Raw genomic sequence first — 26,239 nt, 5'->3', positions numbered from 1 at the left:
CCCCCCCTCTCCCCTGTCCCACTTCCTCCTCCTCTTCCTCCACTCTTCTCAGATGCGTTCAGGACAGATCACACGGAAGCTGTGGGGGCTCCAGCAAGACGACCCAGATCTCCTCGGGGGAGACGGTGTACAACATCTAGCGCCACCACAACCGACCCATCCGCGAGCCCTGAACCCTCCCCTCCACGCACATCCACCCACATTCCTGTCACCCAGTTTGGCCTCCATACCCATCAGTCACCAAACAGATTGCTTCATTATGTTTGAGGAAACTCCCTTCATCACCTTTCACCTGTTTAATGGGTGGTGGGCAGATGTCTTGGTGGTGCTAAAACCATCACAAAGCTCTGTGTGTCCATTGTGTCGGTTAGGTTTTTTCTGTGTGTGTGTTCCTGCTTTGGGTTGAACGTACGGGGCCGGCGCTGTGTTAAAATCCAGAAGTAGCGCCAGCCCTCGCGCATCACCACACACTACCACCCACTTCCAAACACCACGGCATCCTCAATAACAGCGCGGTCATCATCCATATTTACATAATACTACACAGTTAGCTCGCACGGAGGCACTGTGGATTCATCGACCTGCTCAGCTTAAATTGAACAGGATCGGTCAGCTAACTGCTCTCCTGTGTGTGTGTGTGTGTGTGTGTGTGTGTGTGTGTGTGTGTGTGTGTGTGCGTGCGTGTGCAAGCAGCCTGTTGCCATGCTCTGTCTCAAAATATAGTTTCAAGTGGCCTTTTTGCCCCCCCCTTAGTTTGCCTTGGATGCAGACAGGCGGGCCTGTGCTCTGTAGGCCGAGACTTTTCATGGTTGCCTCAAAGCTGCCACACAGCAGCCTTATGCAGTAGGACGGCTCCATCACTCACAAGACCAAACTCTCTGCCTTTCCTATGCGTTTTTATAAATATGTGTATGTGTGCGTGTGTGATTCTCATTTGTTTTTTATTGTGGATTTCTATGTTGTCTTTGTTTTGGGGTTTTCTTTTTGTTTTTTCTTGGACAGATTTATGCATGTGCCCAGAAACTTGGCATCTGTTCGTATGCATGGCATTTTTGGTACATTTTGAGATTAGATAGCAGACACGGTGGTGGAGAAGTCGTGTTTCTTTTTGTTTGTTTACGCTTGGATAAAGCTGACTTGTATCTGTAGCGTCAGTCTTCAATGTTCATATCATTTAAGATACGGTTTTGTAAAGAAAAAAACAAACACAAATTCTCACTACAGGCAAAACACTACACTCTGAAACGTAAGAAGCTTCCATGTGAAGATTTATCACAGCAGTAGAGAGAAAGAAAAACGACTTTAAAGTCACATAACGCTCTCCGTGCTTCATCGAATGTTTTTAAGTTACTTGAATCCATGTTTATTTATAGGTAAAAGTAGCAGTTTTTTAAATCACACTTTTTCTCTTGAATACAGACACCAGTATATTTTTAACTCTGACTGTTCAGACACCTGTAAAAGAAGGAGAAAGAAGAAATCCTCAAGGGCTTTATGAGATGTCAGTGTTAACAGCAATACAGCTTCTTCGGCAGGTGGCTGTCGATGCTTTCTTCCTGTTTGTCCCGTGTTGGTCGCTCAGCCAGCCCTCTATCTCCAGTCTTCCTATACCTTAACTGGGACAGTAAATGTACCCCACCTCCCTCCCTTTCTCCCCCCTCCTCCCATCAACTGCCTTGAGCTGTCATTGCCTCAATCTATCATCCTTGGTTGTTTTTACATCTCATTCTCCTTCCGGCTCATTGTGAAGCGACTGATTTCAGAGGAGTTTTTTCTTTTAATGGGCATCGAGAAGGTTTGCATGCCTCGTTTAGGCCGCTCGGAAGACGTGTTGTTCGTGTGTGTGAATGTGATTTCTGTAATATCAGAATCACAAAAAAAGCCACAGTATGAAGCTCCTGTGGATGTGATTTATATTTTTGCACCATACGTGTGTGTGTGTGTGTGTGTGTGTGTGGGTGTGTGCCTGGGTCTGATTGTATGTGTGTGTGAGGACATGCCAATGATGCATGTTTATTTTTTATAGCCAAATCCTTGATTTCGTCGTTCATGTGGCGTCTCTGATTCTGTGAACCGTGGCAGCCCTTGATTGTTTTTGGCTCAGTCATGGGTTCGGCATTGAACACAGGGTCGCTCTAGTGGTTCCCTTTTTCTTTTTTTTTCCCATCGTGATTTTTGTATTTAGTTTTTATTTAAATGTCACAGCAAGGTGGAGTGCAAAGACCAATCTGTGTCCTTCTCCAAGAGATTTCTGTGAAAGGTGCATAAAATGTTTTTCAATGCAGTTTTTTTTTTTTCCTTTGGTTCATCCGCATTTGTCATTCAGACAAAAGACCACTGTTCGAGTTGTTCCACGACTGCAACAAACGGAGTGCCTTTATCCCAGTGTGGTGTTAACATAGAGCAAGGTTTCTCTCATTACTGCAGATTATCGTCCCCGACCTCACCGTAAATCAAATGAAAGCAGCATTCCAGAAGTTAAACCTCCACAGGTTCACCGGGAACCAAGAATATACTGTAGGACTTTAAAATCAAAAAGTACTATGTTGTGTCTTAGCAGCATTCTCTGTGACTGTCACCAAATGGATGTGTGTATATCTGTGATTATTTATGAATACAGTATATAATGTACAGCATGATTTTTATTTCAGCGTATTTGAAATGTACTTTTGCACTTTCCAGGTACTAAATTGTAACAAATTGTTTTAACTTGGCTCCCTAATCTGTACAAACTGCTTTGTATACACAAGTGGAAAATGATCATTAAAGTCTTGTCTAAATTTAAATGGGTCATATGAATTTGTGGTTTATCTGTCTTTACTTGAAACACTTAAAAGAAGAATGAAGAGTGACTGCGATGGCTGAGGTAAAAATACACACAGATTCAATATGCAAAGTTTTATTTAAGGAAAACACAGACAGACAACAATGTCTGTGAGAAAGATTGTTCGGGGTATTCAAGAGAAGACAAATCAAGGTGGTCACTCTCTTATGTTGTGTTTCTTTGTGGTTTTCATGCAGTGATCGGGTATGAGCAGATGGATGCTCTCTTCAGTTCACAATCAGTGGCTGTCCACCAGCTCTCATCTGCAAAGAAGCGGTAGGGACAGACTTGTTAAAGGCATGTTGGCTCACATAACTCACATATTCCGAGGGTACTTCTAAAACCATTTAGTAAAAATAAATGTCTACTAGTTTTTACAGTATTTCTGCTGTTTGAGCCATCTAAAGCTGTTATATAATTGTGTTAAAGTGACAAAGACGAAACATGATTGTCAGGTTGCTCTTTGTGCCACAGGGCAAAGATACCTTATACCTAACCCTTAACCCTAGCACTATTGCTTAATGTGTAACACAGACTAATGTATATTTCACCAACCCAGCTCAATTAACAAATAGATGCTGGCGCCTGTTCTTAAAATATAAATATCCTGAATTTAAAGGAGAGTTTTAATGACAGATTGTACGTTGTATACACGTATAAGAAACTTCACCCTTATTCATTCTTTCTGGGTTAATCACACACACAGAACTTTAACTACTTAAGCCTTTTTCATGATTTATGCAAGAATGGTGTTAAAATGAGCATGTAACTACCAGTGTGTGTGTCTAGTGTGTGTGAGTTCTTACCTATCTTGAACATGTCCACGCAGACTGGTTTATCAGTCTGAATGTTGGGGTGACCTGGCATCCAGTCGCTGTAACTCCACTCTGACCCGTCTACCCAGGATGCCTGCTGGTTCTGAGGTGTGCAACGCCAACAAAGATATGCACACCACACACACAAGCTTGATTCAACCATTCTTATTAAAACTGAGTTAACATTAAAAATACAGACTTTTTATCCGCAAAATGAAAACTTCAAGTACAGAAACAGATGGAACATCTTAAAATAAAAGTTCAAAGGTTGATGTTATACCAAGGTAAGAATAACACTATCTGTCCTGTTAGATAAGATATCTAATGACACTCTCCTTGGCCTCCAGTCTGTGCCATAGTGCAGGAGCAGACTGCTGGCGTCACAGTTAGTGAGTGCATGAATAAAAATGGTGATATGAGATAGTTTCCCAAACAGCATTCTAATGTTACTTGTTCCTATTAAAAGATAACAAACCTTTCAAGATGTTTTTGGGAAGGTAGATCAGGGTAGTGGGGCAGATTTCACTGTTCCTACATCATTACAGCAGTGTATATTTTCAGAAAAAACATACTGTCTCTTTCAAAATGTTGACGAGAAGAACTTGCCTTGACCATGCCTCCCAGCCAGGTCAACACAGGGTTGTTCTTGCCACCACTGGTCACCAAGGACACCAGGCGGGAATGTAGATCGTCACTGGTTACAGATGCAAGCTCAGCATTTGGGGCAAGAGCTCTGCATAACGCCTGGAACGGACACAGAAAAGTGTTAAGATTTAATTTGAAGAGCCACAAACAGAGTTTTAATCTGGAAAACAAAGCAGTATTAGTGACATGGATTCACCACAGAAAGTTTAACTGGACCGAATGAAGCTCTGTGTGTCTATAACTGTACTGTGAGATGTTTTACCTGTGCATCTTGAAAGGCCAGTGGTGTGGGGTTGAACTCATAGCAGTTTCCATTGATGATCTCCCCCGTACATGCTACTGTCTGTGTTTGGAGCCTCGAGGTGGAGGGTTCAGTTCCCTGTCTAAAACCATCTGGGATAGACATCCTCGGGTTATCAGTTCCTGTCTAAAACCATCTGGAGATCTGAACATCCTTGGGTTCAGTTCCCTGTCTTAAAACCATCTGGGATTGAACATCCCATGGGTCCAGTTCCCTGTCTAAAACCATCTGGGATAGACATCCTGGGTTCAGTTCCCTGTCTAAAACCATCTGGTAGACGAGGAGCAGAGGGTTCTTCTACGCGAACCCAACCACCGCCATTCTTCTGTGCTCGAACATCAACAGGTACTGGAAGACAGAAGGTCTTTAGATTATACAGATTTAAATTAAAGTGTGTTGATATTCTGTGCTGGCGGCTATGTGAACTACACAGCGGTGCTTTGAGCTAAATGCTTATAAAAGCACAATGATAAAGCTAATATGTTGATGTTTAGCAGGTTTAACGTTCATATATCTTAGTTTATACTAACATGATAGCATTTGATGTATCTTGGTAGTTTATTGTGGATAGGAGCTGAAAGTAGTGGAGAATAAATCATAGTTAAATTATGACCTCACCCTCATCTGTCAACCAGTGTCTTCTCCCCATCTCTCCAAATCCAGAAGGATGGATGAAAGCTAGGATGAAAAACATTTCTCATTGCACCTGTTAATGAACTCACTCATATTGAATTAGCACATTGTCTTAGTTGCATTTGATAAATGACCTAGAAGGAACCCAAATGGATAAAAGTAGTTAGTTCTTCATTATGGTTTGATTACCTCTCCTGTCCATCTCACTGATGTGTTCTTGCACTAGGCCGGTGTTGAGGTCAACAATGAATCTTCTGGAGGGCTCGGTACCTTGTCGGAAACCACTGGGAACAGGTTCGTGGATGTCGGCGTGTTCGGTGCCCTGTCGGAAGCCATCGGGGAGCCGGTAGGTCAAAGATGTCTTCTGCAAACGTCTACGGACTGCAAGTGGGGCAGCCTGGAGGCCTGGGAAGGGGTTATTTTACAGTTAGCTGTGTTTGGGCTTTCTCTGCAGTAGTAGTGCTGCCACACTGAGGATATGCAGTTATTCAGTGTTACAGAAGCTCACATAGAGGTAGAAAGGCAGGCCTTTCAGATTAAACACCATTGCCAGTTGACAGATACATAACTGTCTGTCCTTTCACATTAATTATTAACTATTGTGCCAGGATAATATGTAGGCCACAGCTTTTCCTTAACAGTGTAATAAATCAATAATGATCAAAGTCTAATTTCTGCTGTGATTGCGTTGCTGTTTGCCACAGTCAACACTTTTGCTGCCAAGGCAACGTAAGCCACAATTAATTACGGCATGGAAATAATCAGAAAATTAACTAGGATTATCAAAAGGAATAACTATGTTCTCAACTTGTTTTGCTGAATTTCTCATTTATTTCTCTATTTATTTCCACACAGCAGTAGTCAAGAAAAAAACAGTTTTCTCGGGATCAGGTGAAAGATATTTTACAATCTCAACATAAGATTATTATGGTAGGATCATAAGAAAACCTCCATAGTTGTTTGTGATAAAATGATTATTATCTTAAGTTATCTTTAGTTACTGTATGTCGGTGTAAAGAAACACATATTTAGTGTTCATGATAAAACCCTAAGACTCACATCATCTGCAAATTAAAGCATTCAATACATCATGTGACTTTAAGTATGAATAATCATTACACTTAATGTATAAAATAAACTACAGTGAAAGATGGAGGGGTCTTACCTGACAGTGTCAGGAGCAGCAGCACTAACTTGAACATCCTGTAAACGACAACAACAGACGTCTTTTAGCCTTTAATCTGCTGTATGTTTGCCTCCACTGTGCTGGATCAGCAGCTGTAAACCCAGAGACGCTGTAGCTGTTTGTGTTGCTTACCTGAGACAGCAGTGATGAACAAACCAGAAACAAAAAGGCCACCTGCTAATATGTCAGTGTCTTGGTCCTAAAACCCAACCCTACGAATAACACTTGGAATTAGATTATAGATTATTATTATCAGTGATATTTGATGCACTTTGCCCTCAGGTCTCACCTGATAAAGACTCGAACACAAGTTCATAAAGTTCAGGCTGTCAACAGTTGACCTCTGACATACAAATCAGATGAAATATAAATTTTTCCTTGACATTCTTTTATACTGTACACTTCCTGTTTTCCTGGTTTTGTAAATACGTTAAAGGTGAATGGCACTTGGTTTAATCAGGGGTGGCTCAATCAATATTTGTGAAAGTGGCCAGATAGTAAACGTGACTGGCACTGAAGGTTGCTCGAGGGGGACAGGAGTGTTTTACAGGTCATTTCTATGCTATTGTTGGGAGACGTGTGCACCTTATTAGCAGAGATGGGCACAAAAACATCAAAAAGTATCTTGTTACAAATCACACTCATCAAATGTGTCAAAATAAAATAAAAAATAGTGGTATGAGAAAATGTAATCAGTTAAAATACAAGTAATTTGTTATATTAACATACAAAAATACATTCTTTATGAACTGATATGCTAATTTCCCAGTAATATAGATTTAAAGTGACCACTCGGTATCTTGGAGGTGGGAGGCTGTGAATTTAGGGTCAGTCAAAGCGATCATTGACTGATTTGAGTGAGCAGTCAATTGAAATGCAACTGGAGAGACTGAATAATTAGACCACGTGATGTACCAGTTCTCTCAGATGACAATAAGACTGGGGATTTAGCATTTCTAAAACAACTTTACAAGCAACCAGTTAAAGGAAGGGACAAAACAGTGCAACAGAGTATGATACAGTGCAAAATAGCAGGTATTTTAAAGAACAAGCGCTTAACGTATTTTGATCCAAATTATTATTTTCTTTCTGCCCAGGAAAATTCAAATTACAAAGCACCTAAAAGTAATTAAATATATATTTTAAATACATTTATTTAAAGAACTAATCTATTAGTAGGAATTGATTGTGTCATGTTGAAGTCCAAAGAAACAGGAGGTCGTATGGATTATTTATTAAAGAGGGGAACTACTACTTTATCTCTGACTGGTGTATATTCAGTAACATACACACTGCTGAAGGAAATAAAACAAAACACATGACTTAAAGAGTTTTTTATGGAATAAGATGCATTATTCTGTACATAAGCTGTTCAGCAAGGTCATAGTACTAAAGTACAGAAGTTCAAGGTTGTGTGCGGCATTTGATTTCTCTCTCCTTCAATCCCTTTGGCAGGAGAGAAGAGTGTGGAGGTCCCAATTTGTGGAGGTTCGTTAACCTTTATTGAGCAACACTTTGGAGTCTGTCGGTTTTAATACCCGGGTACCCGGCGGGGGCAGCTGCACCGCTTCAGTGAGCAGCCACATGGCGACAAACGCTTCTAACCCCGCCCCGCCGGCTGACGCGGTGACTCAAAACGAGCACAGAAACCGGACGCACCCTGATTGGCCAACGCAACCACGTGTAGAGGCACGGAACGTTCATCAAGCGAGCGAGCACAGCTGGAGGACTGGCGCCCCAGCTTTCAAAATAAAAGCAAAATAAAAAACCACATTTGATAATGAATGGAAACGTGTATGTTCCGAACAACATCGTGTTGGATATTAACTCGTACCAGATCTCTTATTATGTATACACTTAATCCTAACCTCTTGACGGTGTATTCCCAGGGAAGAGTCAACTCGTTTTTGGCTACCGCTTTTATTTTGAAGTCGCGACAGGAAGTAGTCCCACCCCGCGTACGGTGAGGTGAGTCCTGGTCGGGAAACACTCCGGAGACTTCACATTTACTGACTGAAAACTAACGCGGATCGAAGCAGACAGCAGCTACCGACTGTGTGCTTTGTGGCCGATCCACACGAGGATATTGAACCCATCGATTAGCGCTCTAAGAGGCTTCATGTGCACACGTTACGCAATGAACGTGACTTCTCGCTGATCCAACAAGCTAGCCTAGCCAGCTAGCTCCGTGGGCTGAGTCAAACATTTGTCGGGTCTCTCCGCCGGGTCTAACCCCCCCCACAGCTCGGATACTGCCTCTGCGTTTACTTTTAGTTTTATTTTAGCAGTGTATCGTGGGTGAAATGGCTCTGGTGGCGGCGTTAAGAAGATTAGCTCACGTTAAGTTACGAGATTATTCTCCGAGGATGGCGGCGGTCACTTCCAGTGGCTGGTTGAAGGGTCAGAGGAGCTTCACCACCCGCACACCGTGTCTGAGGTAGGTACTATTACTCAAACAAACACTGGGTTTGAACCCCACGGAGCCGCTGTGTGTGTGTGGGTCACACAGCTTCTGCTCCATTCACAAAACAGGTGATTCAATGTGACCTTTTGTTATCAGCACAGTGGAAGAACATCAGGGATATTCCTGTGAGACTGTCTGACTTCTCCTGATGCACATTGTTCATTATTTGACTTATTAATTCAGCTCTGTTTGAGACACGTGTGTGTGTGAAGCTTTTTGTAAGTGCGGTTGTTTGTTCCCACAGTTTAATCCTCCTTCAGGATCAGCAGTGAAAGTAAGCCAGTGGGGAGAAAGTTATTAAAGCTTTAAGGTTTAATGGACATGAAGTTCTGCTTGATTGGGCCTTTATGCCTAAGCAGCTTGTGTGGGTGGCCTGAACGTTTTATCATGTGTTTGCACCATTAAAGTGTCACATTTGTGAATGGAGTTTGGTCTGAAATGTTAATTAAGAGTTAATTAAATTACCTGCAGGAATAAATAAGTTGAAAAACTTTTTTATGAAAGTCTGAAATTGTGTGTATTTGTCTTAAAATAGCAACCGTGACACTTTACAGTGATGTCTTATTTTTAAATGGCCTTCAAAGAGGCTCCACATGCCCACAAGGTGAAAGTGATCCATCTTAATGTTCAGGTTCAAGGCTGCGACCACGGCTGGGCTTCTCAGGGCCAAACAGCTTGTTAACTTAGTGAGTAATGACTTGAACCTCATGTTGAAGGTTTGCAGCGCCGGGCTGACCTGAAACCGGTTAACACTGTCCCCATGTGTTTACGTCAGACTGCATGGCTGACCCCCTTTTTATTCCTTTTTCTTTTTAAAAAGCGGATTACCACAGGGTTCCCACAGGGTCCGGAGACTCCAGGAAGGTCACTGAGTTTATCATTTATGGCCCAGAGAATTTAAAAGTTGTCTGAGAGTGACAGGGAATGTCGTGTGCCAATTAATTGTATGATTCATTCATTAATTTATGTCTAAGAATGGAGTCTCCTTCGGTTAATAGTTTTCTTTTTACTAGTTTTACATGTAGTCACATCCCAGTGTGTCAGCACTGTTGGCATGTTAGTGTAATTCCCACTGAAACATTCACTGCAGTGAAATAGAGACTTGACTGTCGAGGCTAATCGGATGAAGAATGTTTATCCTTCCACTTTATTAGGCTGAACAGAAACATTAATTGGCTGAATACAGTCAGGAACAATCAACGCCTGCACGCTGTGTGTCTCCACTGACTGTTCCACATTAAAAAACTAGTTCAGTTCCACCTCCAGTTGCTGATGTTATACTTCTTAATGTCTGTGGTTTAACTGATGTGTTTGGAGGCATCGTTGATTTAACCGTTCAGTGTCCCTTAATTTAGAAACGGGACAAATATTTTTTCATGTGACCCAACTGGGTTGGAAGTTAACTTTAATATCCCCCCCCCCGCTGACTAAATGTTGTTTTTCAACTCAGATATTTGAGAAACAATCACCCATGCCGATGTGCTTCATGCAGCAGCACGGACAAGGTAGAGATGTTTATCTTTGTAGATTTAGTTCCCAGCATTAAAGGGTGAATTAAACATCGACAACGGCCAAACTGTTGATTTAAACATCAGTGTCGGCTAAAATTTCCCAACTGGTGCATCTATAGTCTGTTTATATTGTTGTCTTGGAGGTTTTCTAAAGCTGTGTAGACAAGGGTTGGAGCTGATTACATTGGAATAGATTTCATTGATACCAATGTCATCAATTATTTGATTCCTGATCAGTTTTCTATGTGAAAAAACAAATATTGCAATTTAGAAACCGGTTCCCGATTCCCATCCTAATCCTTGTACAGCTCATTTTGTATTCAGGTTTTCTTAGTCAAAGAAAAAATCTGCTGCGCCTGTCTGTGTGGCATTTAAAGCATTTATTAAGACATTACCAGTAAAACGGATCTCTTAGTGAGATAAGGCCACGCTTTGACCGTTTCTTCCTCTTTGCCAGGATTCCCAATGATTTTAAAGTCCAAAACTTTAACTTTACTATTATGTAACAAATCCTCACATTTGTTAAACTAGAACCATCAAATGATTTGTCATTGTCGCTTAAAAATGACCTAATTGATTAATCAATTATCAAAAAAGTTGAACTTTTTATTTAAAAACATGAGAAACTAAAATATTTCTTACACGCAACGTCAGCGGCAGAGTGGAAATGTTGTGGCATATTCGGTTTGTTACTGGAGTTCATCTCCTGATGACAAAGCTTAAAGTTTAATATCCGAGTAAACAAACAGTCATTTTATATTTATGTTTACAATGTTCTGAGATTTTCACACCGAGATGGTAAAGCAGTTTAACATCTTTTGGTCAGCTGGGTTTGTGTGTAGTGATGAGCTGTGACCACTAGAGGGCAGCGACAGTCAGCACATGCAGGAAAACACAGAGCAAATATTTGATGCTTGACCCCTGGTGGGTTTGTGACCGCAACCAGTAGATTTAACAATTATTTCAGGTTTTGGTTCTTGTTACTAACTTATTATGTAAATAAAAAATAGAAACAGTGAATTAAAACTGTTCTCTCTCTCTCTGTGTGTCTGTGTGTGTGTGTGTCAGGTCAGACAATAAGGTGACGATCAACTTCATCAACAGAGATGGGGAGAAGATCACAGTGAAGGGGTCGCCTGGAGACTCACTGCTAGATGTAGTCATTAACGAGGACCTAGACTTCGATGGCTTTGGTACGTAAGCGCACACACGTATTGGGGTGGGATGTTGTCATAAACCAGCAGCCTCATTCTTTCAATTTCTTGGCATCTGTGACGTCGGAGCTCGTCCCTGGCCCGATCAGACCGGCAGTAATGCTTTTGTGTGTTTCCAGGAGCGTGCGAGGGAACCCTGGCGTGCTCCACGTGCCATCTGATCTTTGACGAGGACGTGTACAAGAATCTGGGGCCAGTCACAGATGAGGAGATGGACATGTTAGATTTAGCCTACGGCTTGACTGACACGTAAGGAAACGCCCCGAGCACACACAAAACCTGCCAAACCTGCTTCTGCAACCCAAACGTCATATTTCTAGTGTTGAGTTTAGTGGCAGTTTGCTATTCAGATGTCACAGTTTGATTCTTTAATTTGTTGCTATGGCACAGAAGAAGAGGCTTTATGCATCAGGCTTCGGGCACATAGACAATAGTTGTTAATTGGAGTATTAATCACTGAGTTTGTTGTTTCTATAGAGTGTGCTGATTACAAATAACAAGATAGACAATGTCAGACATCCTCTTTAAAGAAAGTGGTCTCACACATTGCGGTACGCTGATAGTTCTGTTTCAGTGAAGGACAAAAGAGGAAACACACAAACAGCATCAACCCACGTTGTTAAAGTCCCACATAGAGTTTTTCCCTCAACGCTGTTCCCACATCAGACTTTTAGAAGTGGCTCTGCTCTTTCTGTCTCCCTCTTTATTACCATTACAGTTAGTGTGGTTTTTGTTTGAGAGGAGACTCTGTTCATAAAAGTGAGTAAAATTTAGGCTGCTTCTCTACCAGTGTCAGGAGTAATGTTACCATAATTCCAATACTTTTGTCGATAACTAGTAATGTAACTAATTATGTTTTATAACACGATTAAATAACACCTTTTCAATTACTAACAGGCTCGTTATTTTTGTCCTGTCTGAAAATAGTGAACTGTAGAAGATGGCGGATGAATGCAGCACAGCCCGCTGAATTATCGGTTTCTAATCACATATAACGTCACTCGTCTGTTCAATAAATAACTTAATTACTGTGGCAGAGCTCAGTTAATGGTGGGTTGTCTCCAATAAACCGTTCTGTCTATAAGACAGTCAGCGTAGGTTACAGGTATGAATGCTTGTCATTGCTGCCCTCTGGTGGTCGGGAGCTATAACTCTCAGCCCGCAGCAACAATATGTGTGTGCATTAAGAGAATTGAGATTAAAACTAATGCAAAAGTAACTTTAATTAGTAACTAATCACTTTATTATATATAATAACAATTTATAATATAATAATCAGTAAAGTAATTCAATTACTTTTGAGAGAAGTGATTTAACTAATTACAATTATTCAGTAACTGAGCTTTTTGGCATTGTTTCCCAGAGCAGCAGGCAACATAGTGGAGCATTTAGCAGCTAAACAGTCAGATAATGTCCTCGTTTGTGGGGCTCAAACACAGTTGATAAACTAATAAATTACAGCTGCTCTGTCAAATGATTGAGATGTAATTCATGATTGGTAAAGAGATTTTATTTTTTGAACCCATGTGTAATGTTGACTGAAAAAAGCAATTGAATCATGTGACCTATGCAGTCTGTACTAAACGAGAGGTGTAGCCAACTCTCTATACAGTGTTTCATTATAAAGCTGTTAATAATAATTTTGCCTTTATCAACAAATTGCAGCTTCTGTGATTTGGATATTGCACTCATTTTTTAAATTGTGACACCCGTGTAGCGTAAAACTAAGTAGGGCATCCATCAGCTTTATTAAGCATAAAAACTCAGATAACCAGACACTGAACACAATTCATTTCTTAACTGTATTTAAGCTTGGAAATTTCTTAGAATAAAACGATTGCATGTAAACGTGCTTTGTATTTTGAGAATATTTGGATTAACTGTGCAGCCTTAATTAACATTTTTAATAGGAAAGCTTACAGGCAGACAACGTGGAAACTTAATCCTCCTTTTTATTCCCCCAACAGATCTCGTCTTGGTTGCCAGATCTGTCTGACGAAGTCTATGGAGGGCATGGTTGCTAGGGTTCCAGAGAGCGTAGCGGACATCCGACAAAGCAAAGACGGATCGTCTTAACCGGGAACCAGTGGGTGCAGACAGTGTGGTTGTGCCCGGTCAGAACTGAAGGCACAACATGTGCCTGCGATGGTAGGTGTAACTCTGTCAGCACTGCTGTCTGCACGGCCGTTTCCTCCTTTGTTAAAAAACAAACGACTTCCAAGTAACAGACAACCAGAGCCTGCTGTCAATACCAGGACGTAAGAATACAGGACTTTGACTCTCAAATGAAGACAAAATCATTTTATTTTCAAAGTAAAACTCCACTAGGCAAGATTTTTTTGAGTAAAACTGTAACAGGACAGTTATGACTCCTCACATTAAGCTCTCTAATGAGATATAAACTGACCGTTAATCTGCCATCAGGATATTGGCTCAGACTCTAAGCTAGTTTGTGGCTGTGATTTCCATTATCTAACAAAGTATCTTTAGCTTTTCTTGTAACTGACTGAATTTACACTGATGCTTGTATAAAGAGCAGATTTGTGCCTGTGCAGGATACATTTTTATTTTAACTCACGGGCTGCAAATCTGGTCCGAATACAACATCGGACTTTTTCCTCCTGTGTGAGTCCAGTCATATTCACTGAACACAGCTGATAGCAGCCTGTCACTGAAATGTAACAGTTCTCAACGCCTCTGACGTTGTGCTGATGCTAACCCCCCCCCATTCCCCAAACATATATTTTATTCTACATATATGTATAACTCTACTATTGTTAGTTTGATCGAATCCTTTATGTAACCATAATTCCATCATGTGATTGTACATAGCTAGAGCACACACATATCTGTGTATCGAGGGATAAAGAATGTAATAAAAAGAAATCACCTTTCTAATGGTGTGTTGAACTGTCGCTTTTTATGTGTTCATATTGTTTCTGATGTAAGGGTGACCACTAACGTAAACCAATAATGTAGTAATACGTCACGTTAATCAGTTTCACTTCAGTTTATTTGAAAATGCAGATGTGTAGGCGTATTAACACGTTTATATAAAGGAAGCAGACAATTACATAACGTAGTAATAAAGCAACAGTCTTGTGACCTATTTAAACAAAGTTTAGAGCTGCATAAAATAGCTTGAAAAACACGACTGTACCATCTCCCCCCGAAGGGATCATATTTACATAGAAATATTGGGACAGAATGTGATGAACTGAAATCAATACAGGCTTGTGTGAAAACCACATTGTTGGCAACAAATAGAAAACAAGACTCATACCTACTGCATGTATGTGCTAATGCCTTAAGCGTTTGAAGTGTTAAAAAAAGGACTAAAAGAATAGTTTATACTTATATGACCCAGATATTTAAAGAGCAGAGAGTGAGCAAAACTTAATCTGTGTCATCTAGAAAAGTTAAATAATGATATTCCAATACCTCTGTAGAATCTACAGTCGGCAAAAAGCAGCACAAATGTCAGTAAAGACAGAAAATAGCACAAAGTTTTTAAGGAAGTTTCCATTAAAAGCATAAATAGTGAATTATCACCTTTTACTTAATCTACAAAACTCAATGTATTTCTTTAAGTGAAGCTGTAACATGAAGAGATTGTCCTGAATTAAAACTATAATCATTATCCAATGTCACAGTGTGTACCCAGGCTGCATTTACACTACCTGCCAACAATGTAGAATCCCATAATGTCCTAAATTATGTTCATAAGCAAATACTGGGCGTTAATTGTTTTATTTGTGACACTTGTATAGCGTTAAACGTAAAGTAGCACAGTGATCGGCTTTATTAAGCATCAAAACTCAGATAACCAGGGTTAACAATCTCTTAACTGTAGCTTTAGCTTGGAAATGTCTTAGAATAAAATGTTACATCCTGTAAAATACTCAAAACAATTGCATATAAACACGCTTTGTAGGAGTCAGTAAGTTACCTACAATCTGTTTAATATGTCCAAACATAACGCTGAGAGCAGAAATCACCAAGTTAAACCAAACAACAAGTTTAGAGCTCAATTTACCTATCAGGCAATACAATATTAATCATTAGTCAATAATGAGATTCTACTTGTTCATAACGTAAGAAGGCAACACCAGGTAGTTTTATTGGCAGGTTTCAACTTTGGCCTGATAAAGTTAAAAAGACAATCCTTGTGTTTAGACTGTGACAAACTTATTTCAATATAAAAAGGTTATAAAGTAGTATTCCTTCTGCGTGTGTAAATCCAGCCTTGAGGACATTTGAGCAAAAAAAAAAAACACACATTCCCTTAATGGCAAAAAGCTCTAGGCAAAGTTTAAAATGTACCTAATTCTGTTTGTTCAACCACAGCAAACAATTTAATTTCAGGTGCTGTTAGACTGAGGCAGAAAGTATCTAATGAAACACTGAAAGCAGTCGTTTTTAAGGTGGTGAGTATCATAACTAATTTATTCTCAGGTTGGAAGCAGCAGTGAAGTCGCGTCGTTCTGTGTCGCTCCAGGTTCTAGTCAGAATCAGACGTACGATTCTTCAGCAAACAGAAGCTGGTCAAAGTCTGGTTCTGCTGTGGGATCGCTGCATCTCCTCAGCCACTCCCTGCGGCTCTCCACCAGGGCGAGCGCCACCTGCTGGCTGCTCTGAGGGTTACTGCGCGGGTGAGAGGAGAAGTAGTCTCTCACGGCTTTGGTGGCATACGGGGAGAGGCAGAACCGGCCCTCTGGCGTCCCTCCCTGTGAGTCCACCTCGCTAACCTTCAGTCCTGGGTCGCTGGGCAGCCTGGCCCGTGTGAGGGTGGCGGCTCGCTCTACGACCTGCCGCTCGGGTTCCGACCCCCGGCGCTGGAAGAGCCTGGGCTTGCATTCCTCCTCCACGGAGTGAGACTTGCTTTGCTTGAAGAGGGACAGGGACGGCCCGCTCTGCTTGTAAAACAAAGATGGCGACTGCTGCTTCACTGCGCTCGACGGGGAGTCTGAGGAGTGGAACCAGGGGGATTTGGGAAGTTGGAGGCTGCCTGTAGAGCGGTGGTGAGAAGGGGGGCTGGATGAGTCCTGTTTAAGATGTCTGGGCTTGTGGGCCTCCTGGCCAGGCCTCCCTCTTCCTTCTGCATCCTTTGAGGTTCTGCAGGAGGTTTTGGGCTTGGGTTGGCTGCTGGAGGTCGGTTTCCCTCCTCCGCCCGCTTTTCCTTTCTCCGGGACGAGTTTTCCAAGTGTGAGCGACTTCTCAGTGGGTCCTCCCTGTTGGTGGAAACAGAAGAGCATCTAAACTCATTAGTGGTCCTTTTCAGCTGTTATGGTTCTAGGATGCTCCCTTACAGGTATACCACGCCATTACCCAGGGGCCCCGTCTCCAGCAGTACTAGCAGAGATCTTACGGTGCTGAAAGGTTAGTGGAAAGTGCTGCCGGCTCCCTGTGTTAAATACTCACTACATGTTCTTGACAGTCCAGCCTCTTGTGTATCAGTCTTATGGCGAGATTTTAATCATCTACCCACCAGACATGTTGTGCCTCCTCTCAGTCTAGATATTCTGTTCTGTGTAGGAAGCTTCTTACCACTGATCCTGTGTTGTTGGAGGTAGTTACAGTTTCAATTGGAGTATTTATTTGTGTGTGTTTCCTGTCCATAATGGTCTTTATCCTCCTGTCACACTCGTGTAGGGTCAGCAGCTTGCCGTGTTGTTGTGAGTCAGTACTTCTGATGCGTCAGGTGAAGCTGTTGGAGCAGTTTGAGACATCCAAGTACAGATCTAAGGTAGGGTGGGGGCTGTTAAGCAGTCTGTTAAAAATATTCAGTTTACATGTAAGCTACAGTCGGGTAGAAGGCTGTTCTTCTGTTTGTATATGAAATATGTTCCATCAATACGCCTCCTGTAGCAGTTGGACTGTGGTTGCAGTCTCATTTTAACTGCTGTGTAATGACTGACCGCTGCCTCAGTGGGGTTCCATTAAACAGTGGCACCAAGAGACCTGGCTCTGGAAGGGGAGCACTTTCAATACCTTAATCCTCTCTCCCTCCTTCATCTCCTCTGTTCTTACTGTGACGTCTGTCCACCAAGGGCCCAGTGACAGCGATGCAGCCGGTGCTGGAGAGTCAGTCTGAGGCGTTTGTCTCCTGCTGCTGGGTACAGTTTCTTCCAGAGGTCACAGGAGATCATTTCTTTCTCTTTTGGGATCATTGTATTGTACTGCTGCTTTGGATCCAACACAAGTGTAATATAGATGGAATCACTCCAAAGAACTCAGTGTCCGTTAACTCTGTCTGCCAGCAGGTGAAGGTCCTGGACTCGTCCTTTCAAGCTCCATCAGGGTTTACTGTTCCTCTGGCAGAAAGGAGGATTGTGTGTTTGCAGAGTGAGGCTCACACTCCCAATAGGTAATGTTGAACTTAATTCTGATCTAACACAGACTGTCAGTTGCCAATTACAGTCCGAAAAGAGTGGATTAAGAAAGAGGTTGACCCTATGTCCCACTCCTTGATGCTCTGTGCTGCAGTAGTTGAGCAAACCTCTGTCAGAACCAGGTATACTTTCTCTGTCCTGTACTAGGATATGCTACATGCTTGTTTATCTTGAAAAGCTAATTTTGAGGGTAGTTTATAACATTTGTTAATTAGCTACCTAGTTGGCTAACACCTTACTAATATTTGTCGCTTATATCTTTTAACCATCTTAAAATTCTGGTTGTCTTTTCAAGATAAGCAGATTGCTAAAATATATAAGTCACATAAATATTAGCCAACTAGTTAGCTAATTAAGAAATGTTTAATTAGCTAGTTATAAACTACCTTCAAAAGCTTTAAGCTAGACGAGCACATGCAGGAAGTACAGGAGAGGGGAAAGTTGACCTGGTTCTGACCGAGGTTTTCTCAACTACTGGAGCACAGAGCGTCAAGGAGTGGGACTTGTGAAGGGTTAATTCCTTTCTTAATCCACTCTTTCAGGATGGTGACTGTGTCTGTATTCCTGTATTAGATCAGAGTTCAGTTCAACATGGGTATCAATCAGAAAGCAGTTGTGCTTTTTTCATTGGGAGTGTGAGCCTCACTCTGCAAACACACAATCCTCCTTCCTGCCAGAGGAACAGTAAACCCTGATGGAGCTTGAAAGGACGAGTCCAGCACTTCACCTGCTGGCAGACAGAGGGTTAACAGACACTGAGTTCTTTGGAGTGATTACATCTATATTACACTTGTGTTGGATCCAAAGCAGCAGTATGAGGCTCGTAATGATCCCAAAAGACTGAAAGAGAGAGAAATAATCTCCTGTGACCTCTGGAAGAAGCTGTACCCAGCAGCAGGAGACAAACAGGTTGATCAAACGCTTCAGACTCACTCTCCGTCCAATGTCACATTAAGAACAGAGGAGATGAAGGAGGGAGAGAGGATTAAGGTATTGAAAGTGCTCCCCTTCCAGAGCCAGGTCTCTTGGTGCCACTGTTTAATGGAACCCCACTGAGGCAGCGGTCAGTCATTAGACAGCAGTTAAAACGAGACCTCCCCTACAGAGACTGCAACCACAGTCCAACTGCTACAGGAGGCGTATTGATGGAACATATTTCATATCCAAACAGCCATATGCCCGATTGTAGCTTCCATATAAACTGAATATGTTTAACAGGCTGTTTGATAGCCCCCCCCCCTACAGGTCTGTGATTGGATGACAAATTGCTCCATCAGCTTCACCTGAAAACATCAAAAGGTACTTACTCCTAAAAACTGGTGATCAGGAAGGGCGGTAAAGCTGCTGATTCCAGACCTGATCAGTGTGATAGAGGGCTAAAGACCACAGGAAACTGACACACAAATCAATACTTTAATTTAAACTGGAACCAACTCTTAACACCTCAGGATGAGTGGAAAGAAACTTCCCCCCCAAGTGATGATGATTAAACTCTTGTCTTAAGACTGACACAGCAGGGACCACTGGAGGCAATGCCTTACATGGATGGACTGTATGAATATGTAGAGTGTATTTGAGTCACAGGGCACAAGCGCTTTCCACAAACCATTCAACACTTAAAGATCCATGCTGGTACACCGGAGGACAGGACGCCCCAGGAAGAGAGGGAGTGGTATGACACCCAAACCCTGGAACAACGTCAAAGATCAAGAATGAGGCTGTTTTCACTCACTGTTAATCGTTAAGTGCAATAAAAAAAATATGAAAAGGTGGAATTCTGTTGTCACATGGTAAATGTACAATAAAGTATGTGGATGTAATTAAGACTACAGCTGCAACAACAATCATACATAATGGATTAAAGCTGTGAATCTTTACATTTTCCTCCATTAAAACCACAGGAGGTGACTTTGTCATATTTGCTGAAACTTTCACTATATCCTGACAGAATCTGAAAACAATCAGAGCAAAGAACGATAGTTGATTGTCATTTCCAGCATCAGTATTTGACAACCTGGGAATGAGACTCAACCGTCTGTCTCAGCTCTGATTGGTTGTTTTCTTTCACAGATTGCCTGTCAGGAAAGCGTGAACATTTCAACATGACATTTTTACAAACGTTACCTACTGCAGCTTTCATGACAAACAACTAATTTCAGTACTTTACATCCTTAAATAACCACTAGTTAATTGCAATAGAAAATATTAAAGGGTGGAATTGTTCTATTACTACTCACATGGTTAATCTACAATAAAGTGTACAAACATGGATGTAATTAAGACTACAGTAGCAACAATTGTTAGTTTTAACACAGTATTCAAATATATATATATTTTAATCATACATAATAGACTAAGCAGCAAATCCTAAAAACCTTTCCTCCATTAAAACCACAGGAGGTAACTGTTATATTTGAAATAACCTTCACTATATCCTGACAGAATCTGTAAACAATCAGGCTCTTCCTGGTGAAAACAACCAATTAGAGCCAAGAAGAATAAGTTGATTGTTGAGTCTCATTCCCAGGTCATCAAACCATGATGCTGGAAATGAGACTCAACAATCTTCAACCATCTGTCTCCACTCTGATTGGTTGTTTTCTTTCCAGGAGCCTGATTATCCGTGTTGTACTACTGTCAGGATATAGTGAACGTTTCAGAAACATAACATTTTTACAAAAGTTACCCACTGCAGCTTTAATGACTAATACTTTCAGTACTTTACATCAATATTTAACAATTAGCACATATAATTTGAATCTATGTAATCTGCCATAATCAGACTGTTTTACTCACCCCAGTCTTGTCCTCTTCCTCTTTCTCCAAGTTGTCTTGTTGGGTTAGTGACAGCCTGCGCCCTTTCTTCAGCCAGGAGTTTGGGTGGAGGCCCCTGCAGCCTTTCAAGGTCCCCCAGTTAAGTGGTTCTTTGGGTGGGGAGCCTTTTGGACAAGTCCCCGGGTCTGGAAGTCCACCGGAGGTCAGAGCAGAGCTTACGGTGGAGGAGGGGACAGATAAAGAGGAAGAGTTGGAGGGCGGGGGTGTCTTGGTTGGGTTGAGCTCCCGCCTGGTCGCCCAGGCGTGGTCACTGATGGGGGAGTGCAGGGAGTGCAGGGAGTCCAGAGAGTTCAGGGAGGAGCCGGTTGGTGCAGGGGAGGTTGGGGTAGACGAGAGGCTGGAGGAGCTCGCTTCCAGAGCCGCTGACCTCACACTGAGCAGGTTTAACGCGGTCTCACCGCTGGAGTGCGAGTGGCTGCTAGGCTTCTGGGAAAGCTCTTCTTCACCATCTTCATCCTCACCAGTGCTCCCTGAAGCGCACGGCCCAAACTTGGCCAGGTACGCTATAGCCGGCTCCGAGCGCCGCCGCTGTCTGTGCCGACCGTCCAGGGAGGGCAGGTCGAGGGTGGAGGAGGCGTCGACAGTCGCTGCGTCCTGGCTGGGGCTGGAGAGGTCTGGGTCCTGTCTCCTGCCCCTGGTTCTCCCCAGTGGGTGTAACTTCAGACCATGCGGGCTGTCAGTTTGGGTCCGGTGTACGTCTGGGTCCGTGTCTTGCTCGTAGTCGCTGAACGTGAGGATGGAGTCCAGGCTGCCTTGTAGCGGTTTGGATCGAAACTGTCTTCTGCTGCAGAAGCCCGGCGACCCACCGCTGCTGTTGTCCAACTCATTCTCGACACTGTCGTAGGACGAGTCGGTCAGAGGGTAAATCCAGGAGTCTGACGGTCCAGGGTAGGGACGAAGAGTTCATGCAGAAAGAAGGAAGACATAAATGAGACAGACATAGGAAGACAGAAACAAACTGAAAACATTGCAAATGAGAACCACATTTATGTAAAAATTGAAATTAAAATCATATTTTCCAACTTCTAACCCTGTGTCACTTGTGTAATTATAAACTGTTTTATGCCCAAAATAACAATTTTATATCTAAATGGCTCTTTTGATGACTCATTCTGAATTTGGGGCAATTACATAAATGAATCCAATCAAATATTATGTGGGGTGATAAGCCATTATCTCGTGGGTCATAGTAGCTGTGCGTGTATCTGTGTCCACTGAGATGTACAGATTGTTAACATGAATGTTTCCTCTCCCGTAACAAGACTTCTATTGTTTCTGTACCTGATCCCATCTCGTCAGTGTTCAGTCTTTGTGGCGGTCCTCCGAACACGGAGGACGGATCCTCTCCCAGAATCTGCTGACAGTGTTCAATCATAAACTTCACCAGCTCACAAACCTGCAGCAGACAAGAGGAGAAAGACTGACATTTAGCTATTTTATTATGACAACAGTGTAACTATTGTTTTATATTTCTGAGTGTTCAAGGCTGCGTGGAAGCACTGCGTCTCTCTAACGTCCTGCTTTCAGCATTTAAAGTGGATCATTTCTGAGCAGCTAGAAGTGTTACAATGCTTCATACTTTCTGGAACAAAGTGCTTTTACATTATCTCTACCCTTTACCCTTTCTAGAAAGCTGATTTGAGACAATCCTATGAGAAAAGCTTGATGTGCTTTAGAGGTGTTAACTCACTCATTCAGTTCAGGCAGCTGCTGAGCCAGTCACTGAAAACATGCCTCTATGTTAGATGGCCATATTTTCTAACTCCATACACTGTATACTCAAATATGCTGTACAACATTTTGAACATGGTTTTTTTAAGTATTTGAATTGTCAAATCATTGAGTAGAGGCAGTGAGTCAGCAGTGGTTAATGAGGTTCACTATTGTTTCTTGGGATTGCAACTTCTGTGCTATATTTGTGTTTTCTATGGCCTGCAGACAAAACTAACAAACTTCTCTTTGTTACTAAGCTGTGACCTGGCTTAGACGGACTGATTTAATTGTGTTGCAACAATACTGGGTGACAAAGTCATTACAGAAAGAGAAGTTACAGCAGCCAACTCTATCGAGGTCTGGGTCAAATTCCACAGTGTGGTAGCTGTTAAAGTGATATTCTGCCCCAAATGCTTCAAACTACTTCCTTCCCCTCGCTTGCCTTCTTGGCTCCTTCTCCCTCCACCTCAGGGCTACAAGGCGCTCCAGGAGGCCAAAGCATGCTGGGAGCGATGCACACTGATAAATTGAAACTTGTCATCTGGTTCTCCTGGGCGTTGCCCTGGATACCGTGCAGCATGGCCAAGAGGTAGCGTAGCAGCAGGGCGTTTTCTTTGGGCAGGCGACCAATCATCCTGCAGAAAGACAGAACCAGGGTATGGATAAGATCTCAGGAGCTGAAATCGCATAAGGAATTTTCTCCATGATGCTAGAAGAGGTGGAGTAGCAGTCACCTCTTTACGTCCTGCACTTGTTCTTCCTCCTCATCCTCTTCTTCCAGCACGTCCATCCATTCTTCGTACATCTCACAACACAACAAGCTGCCTGGGATGCTGCGCAAGAAGTCCTGAAAACACACACACACACATCAGGACATTAGTGTTTTCTCTAAAATTATATTATTAATTACACTTTGGAAGACATTGTTATACGTGGTCTAAGTAAGATTTATGAACGTTCAAAGTACTGCGATTAAAATGAATTCAGACAACATGATGGCTGTGACAAATAGAAATAATGATCACAAACGAGAAATCTCCGGTGCAGCCGTGTAAAGACGTGACACAGTTTAAGCTCTCTGTTATCCCTCCAGATAATAAGAGATTATAATCCAGATCACATTAACAAACCAATCTGAACAGCTTGTCCTGCTAACGTAGCTGCATAGCATGTCACACACAGGCTGAGTAGGATGGAAGCAGATTAATTTTGTGCTTACAGACACGGGTCAAAAAGGTAAACACAGTGGCACATGTACACAAACCTTTCCCCATGAGGCTGTTAATTAAACAAATACGACTACAGTTCCACCCGGATTTGAACGTTTTGGAATCCACTAAAATATACACACGCTCATACTGTCGTACCTTAAAGACCCCGGCTATGATAAAGACGTGATCTCTTGTCAGAGGAAGATGAAACTCTCCGCCGTCCAGAGTGTCCCGCAGCTCCCTGACGGCCCGAGCCCCCGCCGGCCGACGGAAGATCCCCCGCGTCCACGAACCCTCGTGGTACAGAAACACCAGCATGTCCTGGTGAGGGAGAGAGAGAGAGTGAGGATGGTGTTTGTTGCCATTTCCTTTGGGTGATAAAGACGGTCTGCCTTTGAAAATGGCCCAAATAGTTGCAATTCATAAAAAGTCACGTTCTCCCATAATTTAATTGCAAAAAACAACAACAACCTAACAGAATGCATCGCAATGTTGTGAAATGAGGCATTTTAGACTTCAACTAACTCAGCAAAGAAGCCTGTGAATCCTGGTGGTATGGAAATGTTGCCATGCCAACAAATTAAACTAAGATAACATGATAAGCGTTGTACCTGCTAAACATCTGCTTGCTAACATTTTAACTCCGAGCATGTGAGCCTGCTGATGTTAGCACAGAGCTGCTAGTGTGACTGTAGCACAAGATGCATCATTTACAAAGCAGATCAATTAAAGGCTATTTAATTTAGACTGGACTTTAAACATGTTCAGTATGTCAGCAGATGCACAGCATGATGGGACTGAGGGGTTACCATCTGCAGACACATTCTGACCCGTTTTGTGCAGAAATTGCTGCTACTCTACTGTTAGGAGACAATCTGAAGAAGAGCATCAGGTTCATCTAAAGGCAGTTAATATAAGTCACAACCTTCGTTGAACCCACTCACCATGACGGGCTTTGGCAGCGCGTCCTCTACACAAACACAGCTGAGCGGCTGGCTGAACAGGCAGCCTCGAGCCGCCCCGGTCAGGGACAGTTCATTCAGGTGAGAAGACGAGCCGCGCCAGAAGGCCCAGGTGATGAGAGAACGCCTCCTTTTAAACGACTTCTGAGAAAAATCTGAAAAGACAACGCAGTATCCCAGAATGCATCAGAACCGACACTCCAGCTACTATTTTGAACTCCTTTTTAGATTTAAACAACCTGCAGACGATCTCACCTGCAGACAGATGCAGTGTTTCAACGGGTCGAGGCTTCAGGATGAACTGGCACTGCTTGTACACCTGCAGCTGCTCCACCTGCATCGCCCTCTGTCTGTCTGCAGGAGGTACCGCGGCGTCCAGGCCAACCGCCGCCACCGCCGCCGCCGCCGCCACCCTGAGACATCGTGTGTCTCACATGACTCATCTGGATACTGAAGGGAAACTCATGACCTGAGAGAGGAGAGGGAGGCAGCATCACTCCCTGGAGGCTTGTTATAGTTGCTATAGCATCGACACCACCATAACATCACATTATTCGTCAGCGCGCACTCTGTGGACCCCTCGCCTCTTCCCTGCAGGCGCAACATCACACAACACACACTCCTCTCGGGGAATGAATGGTACCAGTGTGTCTAAAAAAAACTTCCCACCCCTGTGTGAAGGCTTGGAGCAGTCGTTCTCAAACTTTTTTTTGTCATCCCCCCTTTAGAAGCCAAAAAGAGTTCAACAGGACCTGATGATAGTTACTCAAACTAGTCTCACTGACCGATAAGAGGATAGGGGGCGTTTTCCCTCTTGGAGATGACCCACAGCTGGAAGTCTTTCACATTTCCCTGAGCAAAAAACAGGAACAAAGAGAGTCAGAAAAACAAGACACACAACTCCACACAGCCTCAGAGAACTAGAAACCATAAAAACCACATCAGACGGTCCTACAGAGAGCAGGGGAAATGTTTTAGGAAGCTGAGATGTGACAAAGACTCGTATTCTCTTTCAGTTTTCACATGCTGTGAGTTTACATCACATGTAACTTGCATAAGCTGATGAGGCGACAGGGCGTCTATGTAAACATCCNNGGCTGCTTCCTCTCGTCCTCGCTCCTCCATCCTTCGGCTCGTGACCCGGAGGTTCGCCGTCATCGAGGATGTTCTGATCGCTTCAGTGTGTTTCGAATGAGATGAGGAGCGAGCAGAGAGGAAGAATACCCTTCAATGTGAATTTGTTGGTCAGATACTATTGGACAAACTGTGTTTCTATATTCTTCTTTTTCAGTCTTTTCATTAATAAACATGTATTTCTATCTGTGCTGCAGCAGTAGATCTACATTAGAATCAGAATAGGAGCAGCAGTCATTAGGAGCTCTTCTACACATTCAGGTGAGGTATCGTCTCCTCAGAGTGACGCTGCGGGGGAACTTGGTAGGGATACACAAAATTGAATTCTTTATTTTTCCTGCTGATATGATAACTTATTTTAATGAGAGGTTCATCACGTGTAGTTTTTACACACCTGAG

General features: G+C 42.6%; 5 protein-coding genes across 5 annotated transcripts in view; 2 read left to right on the top strand and 3 right to left on the bottom strand.

Moving 5' to 3' along the window:
* Positions 1–284, top strand: part of nbeal1 (neurobeachin-like 1) — a 38,470-nt gene extending 38,186 nt beyond the window's left edge. The window contains 2 exon segments of the mRNA XM_035678065.1: positions 53–84; positions 86–284. Coding sequence (XP_035533958.1) covers positions 53–84; positions 86–140 — 87 coding nt within the window. The 3' untranslated portion in view covers positions 141–284.
* Positions 285–2,898: 2,614 nt separating this feature from the next.
* Positions 2,899–4,693, bottom strand: LOC118339839 (lectin-like). The gene is made up of 4 exons (XM_035677614.1): positions 4,547–4,693; positions 4,246–4,383; positions 3,631–3,742; positions 2,899–3,087 (listed from the first exon to the last, which is right to left on the bottom strand). The coding sequence occupies exons 1-4, from the start codon at positions 4,688–4,690 to the stop codon at positions 3,014–3,016; spliced, it is 468 nt and encodes a 155-aa protein (XP_035533507.1). The 5' UTR covers positions 4,691–4,693; the 3' UTR covers positions 2,899–3,013.
* A 52-nt stretch (positions 4,694–4,745) lies between these two features.
* On the bottom strand, positions 4,746–6,506 carry wu:fa56d06 (uncharacterized protein LOC795664 homolog). Its single transcript, XM_035678064.1, has 4 exons — positions 6,384–6,506; positions 5,408–5,623; positions 5,204–5,263; positions 4,746–4,933 (listed from the first exon to the last, which is right to left on the bottom strand). Exons 1-4 carry the CDS (start codon positions 6,418–6,420, stop codon positions 4,746–4,748), a joined length of 501 nt encoding a protein of 166 aa, XP_035533957.1. The 5' UTR covers positions 6,421–6,506.
* Positions 6,507–8,356: 1,850 nt separating this feature from the next.
* LOC118339838 (adrenodoxin-like) lies at positions 8,357–14,491 on the top strand. The gene is made up of 4 exons (XM_035677612.1): positions 8,357–8,841; positions 11,448–11,572; positions 11,713–11,842; positions 13,561–14,491. The coding sequence occupies exons 1-4, from the start codon at positions 8,708–8,710 to the stop codon at positions 13,667–13,669; spliced, it is 498 nt and encodes a 165-aa protein (XP_035533505.1). The 5' UTR covers positions 8,357–8,707; the 3' UTR covers positions 13,670–14,491.
* Positions 14,492–14,594: 103 nt separating this feature from the next.
* Positions 14,595–26,239, bottom strand: part of LOC118340191 (rho GTPase-activating protein 20-like) — a 32,718-nt gene continuing 21,073 nt past the window's right edge. Inside the window, 10 exon segments of the mRNA XM_035678063.1 lie at positions 14,595–16,824; positions 20,782–21,695; positions 22,102–22,216; positions 22,976–23,168; positions 23,268–23,380; positions 23,901–24,065; positions 24,689–24,861; positions 24,962–25,099; positions 25,101–25,175; positions 25,492–25,558. Of these exon segments, the coding sequence (XP_035533956.1) occupies positions 16,105–16,824; positions 20,782–21,695; positions 22,102–22,216; positions 22,976–23,168; positions 23,268–23,380; positions 23,901–24,065; positions 24,689–24,861; positions 24,962–25,099; positions 25,101–25,175; positions 25,492–25,558 (2,673 nt within the window). The 3' untranslated portion in view covers positions 14,595–16,104.

The sequence above is a fragment of the Morone saxatilis genome, unplaced genomic scaffold, assembly GCF_004916995.1.
Source record: "Morone saxatilis isolate NCDOM2014 unplaced genomic scaffold, NCSU_SB_2.0 Contig6, whole genome shotgun sequence".
Classification (NCBI taxonomy): Eukaryota; Metazoa; Chordata; class Actinopteri; family Moronidae; genus Morone; species Morone saxatilis.
The sequence above is the reverse complement of the archived record's forward strand: the minus strand, read 5'-3'. Positions and strand labels throughout refer to the sequence as shown.